We start from the raw sequence: 9,464 nt of genomic DNA, 5'->3' as shown, positions 1-9,464 counted from the left end.
CAACCATCAGGCATCCAACGTAGAGGAATAAATCCCTCGAGATCTTATCTTACTCGTTATATTTCTTGCAACGATGTAAATGCAAAAGTTTCTCATAAAGTCAATTATTAGCTTTGAGAATATTCTTTTATAGGATGTGATACATGTTTGAGATTGACGTGCCGACTTATTACGCGTAGAAGCCGTTGCAACAAGTTAAAATACCGTATTGTCTAGTGAATGGATGTTTGATTACTGTCAATATAACATTCGTTGTTGTCTCAAATGAAAAACAGATGTCATGTTATTCGATCTCATGTTCTGAGAGTCTCACACAGTATATATATTATATTGTTGCAGGTCAAGAAATAGTCCAAGTATGGTCTCAGGTTATTGTTCTTCAAAAATCAGTAGCGAAAATAGAGAAGACATTATTTAATTAAAGAAGAGACGAAGAGAGAAGATACCGCAAGAAAAGACTATAAGAAAACAGAACATAAGGTATTCCGTATCATCTTCCTAGCATGTGACAGCTACAAACAACTTGCACACTCTTGAGTTGGTTATGTAATAAAGATAAGTGACGATTGTTATCAGTAATGTCTTTCAAAGAGCATTATATTTATGCTAATATCTTTACTATTTTACTGTAAATCTTCAACTAATAGTTGTAAATCTAAATCAATCTATCATACGCTGCTTACGTTAAATTCATTATTAAGTCTTATAGAATTTGCGTTTATTCAAAGATTCTCCTGACATCGTAATAAAATCTAGAAACTGATAACCTCGGTTTAAATTAGAAAATAGGAATACGACAAGTTGTTCTGTAGGAATATGAAAATCTTAGGACAAAGTTTTAGTAAATTGAGGAACAATATTTTGTAAGTCTAATTTTGAAAGTTACAGTGCAAAATCCGCAAAAATAGTGAAAATTAATGCTGTAAGAGTGGTATTATTTTATGAAGGCTACAGCTAATAATTTATAATTTTGGAAATATATTACTCATTTAAATTAACTTAGGCGTATGCAAGTCAAAACAAATTTTATAAAATGAATATTAATTTAAATATTTAATATGTCGATGGTGTGTAGGTAAAAGGACTTAACTCTCATTCTTTTAAATTTGACTTTCTTGCTGCAATTAGTGTAATTAGTTAAAATTTAATTACGAAATATGAAGATATGGTTTTTAAAATTATGCTTACATTCGTTCGTATTTTAAGTAACAAATAATAATGTGTTAAAATTTAATTTTTGTTGTTCTTGAAAAATCTATCTTTTATGCGATAAGCCCTCATACCCAAACAACATTGGTATAAATTATGTCAAATATTAACTTAAATTAATTGTTTAAATACACATATAACACAATAATATAATTAAAATAAATAAATAAATAAATAAATAAATAAATGTGTAAATAAGTAAGTAAACAAATAAATAAGTAAATAAATAAGTAAATAAATAAATAAATAAATAAATGAATGCAAAAGGGAAAGAAAAATGAATACTATGGCAGGAACCGACGATAACCTGTTCTAGAATCTGTGTTGTATGTGGATGAATTTCAACAGAAGCAATAAGGTTTGAAATGTCTGATTGTCAATACTAGTGATTATATGTAAAGAACGGAGAATATTGTAAATGATATTCAAAACCACTCTCATCGTTCAATATTTACACCGACTTAAACAGATTATGAAAGTAGAAAAATAATATATGAACTTATTACAATAATCTGTGTAAAATTATTGCATTATGCATAGTCAATCGTAACATATACAAACTAGGTCACATATTTTATTTTGAAAAGCTGAAGAATTCCATTTCTGAATTTTTATTACGAACACCAGAAAACTTAATTATATTTTATTTGGAAGCGTAAGAAATAATTGTTTCATTTACGTATTTTATTGGAAAATAAAGTACAATACGGAAATATGGCTGGCATAATAATAAAATCATTGAATTGCGACGAAACGCATAAAACGTATATTGAGAAAATACGTGTCATCCTTGTAACAGCGATGAGCTGTACAATAGAAGGAAAACAATTAACATTCTTTTAGGCCTTGAACATAGGACAGCAGTTTCTACCGACAGGTACAACAATAGAGAGCAACTTTCAACAAGTGGCATCGAGAATCCGAGCAAGTCTCTGCCTTCTTTTGTCACAAGATTTCGAAAGCGTGACCGAAATCTTTATTCAAGCCGGTTATTTTCTTAATGACCAAGTAGCCACGGAGATTGTACTACAAGACCAAAAGCGATACCATTCCTGCCACGCTCGAACGGTCAGCTAGGTGTGCCAGGCCGCGAGGATCCAAGGAAGATCTGCTACGAAAGTGAAATGACAAGAGGGGGAAAGGTTTGTGGGAAAGGAAAATTCTAGAAATCATTTCCCTGCAAACTGAGATGAGGAGTATTGTGAGAAAAAAATGTATATAAATACAAGTAGCATTTCCGACTAAAGGTAGTTCAGTACTTGCAATCTTCAACATCGAGTGGTTACGGGGGGTTTGGAAGGCATGTTGTTTGGAACATCTTGGAGGCTATGTCGCCTCCATATCCTCTTGGGAACGCTCTGTCTCCTGCAGGCAACATGTCTAGCCAGGGAAATCAGTCACCTGGAGCTCCTACCAGGAGAAATCCTGAAAGACACAGATCTAGAAGCTGAAGCTTCAGATTTCGTCGTCGTCAGAAAAGGAGATAGCGAAGTTGCAGATTTAGAGACAGCTGCTTCTCACCATGGACACCACCACGAGAAGGGAGGTGGTCACAAGCATCATTCTGACCACCACGCCAGTCATGGCCACAAGGGAGATAAGGGACACAAGAGCCACCACCACCACGAGAAGGGCGACCATGGGAAACATGGGAAGGAACATCACAGCGGTTTCTACAGTGACCATGGTGGACATAAAAAGAAACATCACGATGAAGCTGGACACTACGGAGAGCATCACAAGGGGGAGAAGGGCCACAAGGGAGCCAAGTACGGAGAGAAGGGTGGCCACAAGAAAGGACACAAGACCCACGGATACCACAACAAGTTTCACAAGGACGAATACCATAAGGAACACAAATTCTATGATGATTACCATAAGGGTGGTCACCATAGCAAGCACGGAGACTTCCACGCACACCACGGCAAGAAGGACGGTGGCCACAAGAAGGGCGGACACCACAAATCAGGTTACCATGACGATCATTATGGAAAGAAAGGACATCACGACAAGGGACACTATCATGACGATCACAAGGGATTTAAGGGACACCATGGACATGAAGAACACCATGGACACCATGACGATTACGGCAAGAAAGGTGGACACCATGGAGGAAAACACTGGGGATACAGCAAAGGTCACCATTAAACTCTATCCACTTAGTTTTGAAACGGTCGTGTTATTGGTTGTAGCGCTTGTATCGCACAAGGAAACTGTAAGGTAGAACGGAACTCAAATCCCCGCAAGGAGATGCAGCTTTTCGATTCTCCTTCAGAGTATTACAGGGAGTTTTACAACAATTGAAACTTTCTTCGTATTTACTCAGAAATACAAGTTTACAAGGAGTACTGAAGTGTGGTCTGATCTATGACAATTTCTTTTATTTTTATTAATTAATTATGTCGTCATCATCTTTTTAAGTACCAACAAAGACAATATTGACCATAAATTTCTGATTTCAACATACAAGGTGCAAAAAAATTTCATATTGACTGTAACATTTGTGACTTCGTATTGAAAAATGAGTTTTGTTTATGAATGAAAATGAGAATGCGAGTAATTTTCCGCTTTGTGGTACGCGTGACATTTGTTGCAATATTTTATTGTAATTTACAAGCTAGAGACAATATGACAAACTGGAGTCGTTACTTGACTATCACAAATTACTACAAAGACAGACACGAATTTTTTTTTATTATCTTTCTTGCAAAGTGCGACTCAAAAGTTAAGTAAATTGAAACAATTTTTAAGGAACAGATAACGTAAGCAGAAAATTTGTAAAAAAAAAAAATATTAGTTTTGTAGAAAGTGGTCATTATGTTGTTTGTATAATATGTTTTACATCGTTTGTTACTTGTTATTAAAGCACTTTTTTGTTTTGAAAGCATGTTGTTAATAATAAATTTGTATGCAATAAATTGTTTTAAATAAAAAATTTTCTTTTCCATTTTATTTCATTTTCTTATTTTCAGCTATATTCACCGTGAAAAAGCAGTTTTGAACCTGAAATATTTCATACATTACGCAATACTAAGTCTACATTTCAAAACTGAAATCAGTGTCATTATGTATTTTAAAGTATATTTGGTACATATTTTGTAACAAAATGTATATATTTTTTTTTACAAAAGTACGACTATAATACAGCTGTTAAATAAAATCACATACATTTCATTATGACCCACAATATTCCAATCCTAACCAAAAGTTCCAATAATTCAGTCTCAATATTTTCGCGAAAATCCTATCTATCCTTTATGTAAACCAATAGATATTTACAGTTAGGGATATGATATTCAGGAAGTTTATTTCAGTCAACTCTCTTTCACTTGAAAAATAGTACAAAAACAATGAAGTGTACAGAAAAACACTATGTCTTTTATTGAAGCCTGGTTCATTGATGTAAAACAAATTCCAATCACGTTTCCTGCAGCAGAAAAATATTTATTTCGCCCGATTTCAATTAAAGACGCTAAAGATATATTGACGAATTGACTAATATAGAGGAACTGTGGAATGAAAATTATGAAAGCTAAATACTCGAAAAAGATTTAAAACACAGTATTTCTCGCTTAAGATATTTTCATGTATCGAACTATGATGTGCAGTGCTATTTAGTTTGATAAATAAGTGAACTATGCGCAGGCCTATATAGTGCTAATATGAGGCAAGACAATTTCCAGTGGAGGATATTTCACATTGCACTTACGTCATGGAAACAAGGCCATAACACAGAGTGAAAAAGAACTTCGCTATAGTATTAAGACGAAATGCTTCTATCGGCGGGTGAATGCAGCACAAGATACTTTTAATCGTACGAGTTCTTTGTTCACTTCACGCACACTAGCAAAGAAAGAACACTGGTGGTGATAAGTTTGTGTAGTATGCACAATGAGAAAAATTTACGCACAATGATCCAACGTTTTTTTTTCATGTTGTATAATAATCGTATGAATTATCAGTATTACCATTCTCAATATTTAACTCTTGGGGCTTCCTCTGCTTTAACGCATATGAAGGATATGAAGCAACATTAATCCTCGACACTTACCTGGGATCTTTCCTGACCCCGCACCATCTTTTATTATTTTAGTTTCCTTTACCATTAAAATTATTATTTCAAAATTATGTATTGATTATTTTTTTCATGTTTATTGCTTGGGTTCGTGGATGGCCCCAACAACAGAACATGTCTTTATTTTACAGTTAGAATTATTTTGCTGTGATAGTGTAGAGAAGCGACCAGAAGCATTTCAAATGTGGATATGGAGAAGGATGGAGCGTGTGAAGTGGACAGACAGAATTAGAAACGAAGCTGTGTTAAGAAAGTATGATTATGAAATTGATCAGAAAGAGGAAAAGGAATTGGTTGAGAAGAAACTGCCTTCTGAAGGATGCACTGGAAGGAATGGTGAACGGCAGAAGAAGATAGCAGATGATAGACGACATTAAGATATATGGATCATATGAGGAGACAAGGAGGAAGGCAGAAAATACGAGACTGGAGAATGCTGGGTTTGCAGTGAAAGATCTGCCCTTGGGTAGAGCACTATGAATGAATGAATGAATAATAGTATCTTGTTCTAAACGAAGTGAACATGTACAGTTGTGAAAAAAAAAAATGGCCACACTCGTGCACAGCGAATATTTTCTAAGTCCACTTCGGGTCACGGCGATGTTACACGATGCATGTGCTTGTAGAAGCAGTTCCGTAAGTATGGAATTATTCTGTATCTGCGTCTCGTAGAGCAGCGGAACAGTGCTCGATTAATAATTTGAAGGTTTTAAGTTCGGGCCTTGTTCAAGTTTTCATTTTATTTTTTTAATCGTTCTTTAGCGATATATATAATATTAAAATTATCGTCGACCTGGTTGCCGAGTTGGTATAGCGCTGGCCTTCTATGCCCAGATGGCATTTAAGTGTGCTTAAATGCAACAGGCTCATGTCAGTAGATTTACTGGCATGTAAAAGAACTCCTGCGGGACACAATTCCGGCACATCCGGCGACGCTGATATAACCTCTGCAGTTGCAAGCGTCGTTAAATAAAACAACATTTTTTTTAATTATCAATTTATATCCTGTTTTCGTTCTTTATCGATATAATTAATATTCAAGTTATTTATATTTGTTATCGTTCTTTCAGCGATATAAATAATATTTACGTTATAATTTTTTGTATTGTGTTATCGTTGTTTAGCGATATAAATAATATTCAAGTCATCATTTGTATTCTGTTATCGTTTTAACGATATAAATAATATTCACGTTATTTATATTATGTTATCGTTCTTTAGCGATATAAATAATATTAAAGTTATCATTTATATTCTGTTTTCGTTCTGTAGCGTCATAAATAATATTCAAGTTATTTATATTCAGTTATTGTTCTTTCGCGTTAGAAATAATCTGTATTTTATGTAATTATTATAATATAAATAACCATTATTCTTTGTACAATAGGTTATTTTATTTCAATAATTAAATATATATTATATAATATCTTATATTAATTAAACAAACTGATATTTATAATTTATATTCTGTTACCGTTCTTTAGTGATACTGTATACATAATATTCAAGTTATTTATGTTGTTATCGTTCTTTAGCTATATAGATAATATTAAAGTTATAATTTATATTCAGTTATCGTTCTTTAGTGATATAAATAACATAATTTTAATATTAGGTTTGGAACAATACAGATGTATAATTCTGGTGTTCGTTTTTCTTTTTCTATTATTACATTACACTACCTTGAAATACAATTAAATGAAAAGTAGTGACGAGGAACTGAACCTCAGACGTTGACATCTAAATTCCCACGGTCTTCCGACTGATCTACGAGGGCACAAATATAGAAATATTTACGGAAAAATTGGCTCAATCCCCTTCCAAGATTTTCTGATGATTTGTAGAAGCTAGTCCAGGATGCGGGGGACAAAGGCTAATTGGGATTTCCTGTTTCTGATCGGATCAAAAATCCTGATAAAACTAATATTTAACCCTTGCGGTGAATTTCGGTAAAGTCCGGTGGGCCCAATTAGTCAAATCCACTCTCCTCATCTCCACGCTTGGGCTCCCTGGTATCTATTAAGATGCGAAAGAGACAGTGGTGTGCGGAAAGTAAGGGGAAGTTACCGCATTTATCCTTCCCAAGAAAGCTGCAAACATGAGCAAAGAAAACCTTTAATAGAAAAAGGAGCATCTTCTGCGGACCTCTTGGCAGCCATTTCAGCTGCTTCTGTCCAAAGAGTTAATGAAAAATTTCAACTCAGTTAAATAATTTAGAGTAGATGTAATGAGAGTTGATAATATATGCGAGATACTGTTTACAAGGCGAGAGCAGTTTTCAAGAACCCTCTATTTAGTATCTCTATTTAGATATTAGAGTCATTGAGATACCTACTCTCAAAACCGTTTACACGATGTTGCTCAGCTATAATCTCTAGCTCTCTTCTCTGAACTTCCACCATGTAAACGTAGCACAAGAAGCAGTGGAGTGTAGAAGAGGTGAAGAGATTTATTGAAGTATATGTATTGGAAGGTTGTTTGTGAAATGTGTTTGAGAATAATTATAAGAATAATGACCTGAGAAATCATTGTCAAAAATTGCTGACACGGTTCAGGCGTCAGTGGAGGAGGTACAACTGTAAGAACGAACTGCTGCTACTGCTACTGCTATTATTATTATTACTATTATTATTATTATTATTATTATTATTATTATTATTATTATTATTATTATACTGATTTGACATTTATATTCTAAGATGGAAGGACAGTTGGAAGAAGAGCAGATTGGCTTCAGGAAGAGAAAAGGTACGAGAGATGCAACTGGACTTCTGCGAACAATTAGAGAAAGAATAAAGAAGTGTATACATAGTGTAAGGGGTATAAGTGCCGTCCTTTTCACAGTCGTTGGGGACGGTCTACAGCAGGCATGTCAAAACCCTGCACATTGTGCAGTCGCGCACAAATTTTACGGAACAAACGTTGAGTCTTAAGTCCTTTGCCAACAACTCCTTTCGTTGACTCGCAGTTATTCGAAAACCAGTAAAATATTTTAGTGGCGAACACTTTTGAAACTAATTTCTATTCTTTCTCAGCATTTCTCTAGGTTTGAACCCCCATCAAAAACAAAAAAATTTGCCGCTTACCAAAGGTGTAAATGTAAATGTATATTCTGAATAGATCAATCACATCGAAGTTAATTATTTTTCTCACTTTCCAAAAACGATTTTCATTTCGATTTTTTTTTCTATGCTTTCCTCAGATATTGAGCTATCAATTAAAAAAATTACAGCGCGATTGATTGACTATCATAGGAGCTATGACATGATATATATTTAAAGGACCGGGAAATATCGCTTAAGTAGGGAGTCTGCCCGAACGGACTGTTCTTCCCTAAATGCTCACTCTCAAAAAACACGCACACACACACTCTCTCTCTCTCTCTCCCTCTCTCTCTCTCGCTCTCTAAACTTTCTACGGCATGTTAACGGTCCGGAGAGTAACATTAGAGTTTAGAATTATAGGGTGGTATTCATAGACATTTCGCTAGCCCGCGCTACGAGCTTGCTAAACAAGCCCCGGCTATCGACTGGTCATATCATATCATATCGCCAACACTGGGTTATGAATACGAAAAACGTTAGTTCGCTGATCATCCACCGGAAGCTCGCGTTAAAAATGTCTATGAATATGTCCCATATAATTCTAATGAGAGCTCCCTAATGGGTTTAGAGAAGCTATATTTTGTCACCGTGTAAACACCCTGTTAAATGGCTCTCCTGATACTTTAGACCCTCTCTAGCTATAAACTTTCGCCGTGTAAACCTAGCATTAGACACGTGGAAGAATTCTCTTCACATATCGCCCAATCTGTAGTCATATTTCTGATATACCCCAGTCACGTCTTGTGACGTAAGCTAGAACGAATACTTTCTGAGTACAAATATTGTTTTCTTCCTAACAATAAAGGAGTACACGTTTGTCATTCTAATTTATTAATATTAAGGACTACGCTACTACTGTTCATTTGGTAGAAATCTATTTCAAGGTCACACAACTTAACAGTTTCGGTATCAACTTCCTAGCTCTGTTTAGAAATAGACAATTCGGTAGTTGAAATGGATTATTGCAAATACATAGTTATTTCTGATATTTCGATTCTATGGTTGATTCGCTATCGCAGCCATAGCATGTGGGCCTAATAAACTTAGAATAACCTTCGTAATTAAAGGAATAA

The 9,464-nt window shown here is 34.6% G+C and overlaps 1 protein-coding gene across 1 annotated transcript; it reads left to right on the top strand.

Annotated features, from left to right (window-relative positions):
• Positions 1-2,476: 2,476 nt before the first annotated feature.
• LOC138710023 (histidine-rich protein PFHRP-III-like) lies at positions 2,477-4,120 on the top strand. The gene has a single exon (XM_069840685.1). The coding sequence runs from the start codon at positions 2,512-2,514 to the stop codon at positions 3,358-3,360; it is 849 nt and encodes a 282-aa protein (XP_069696786.1). The 5' UTR covers positions 2,477-2,511; the 3' UTR covers positions 3,361-4,120.
• The last annotated feature ends 5,344 nt before the right edge of the window (positions 4,121-9,464 follow it).

Source organism: Periplaneta americana, chromosome 12 (genome assembly GCF_040183065.1).
Source record: "Periplaneta americana isolate PAMFEO1 chromosome 12, P.americana_PAMFEO1_priV1, whole genome shotgun sequence".
Classification (NCBI taxonomy): domain Eukaryota; kingdom Metazoa; phylum Arthropoda; class Insecta; order Blattodea; family Blattidae; genus Periplaneta; species Periplaneta americana.
Note: the sequence above shows the minus strand (reverse complement) of the source record. Positions and strands in the feature narration are given on the sequence as shown.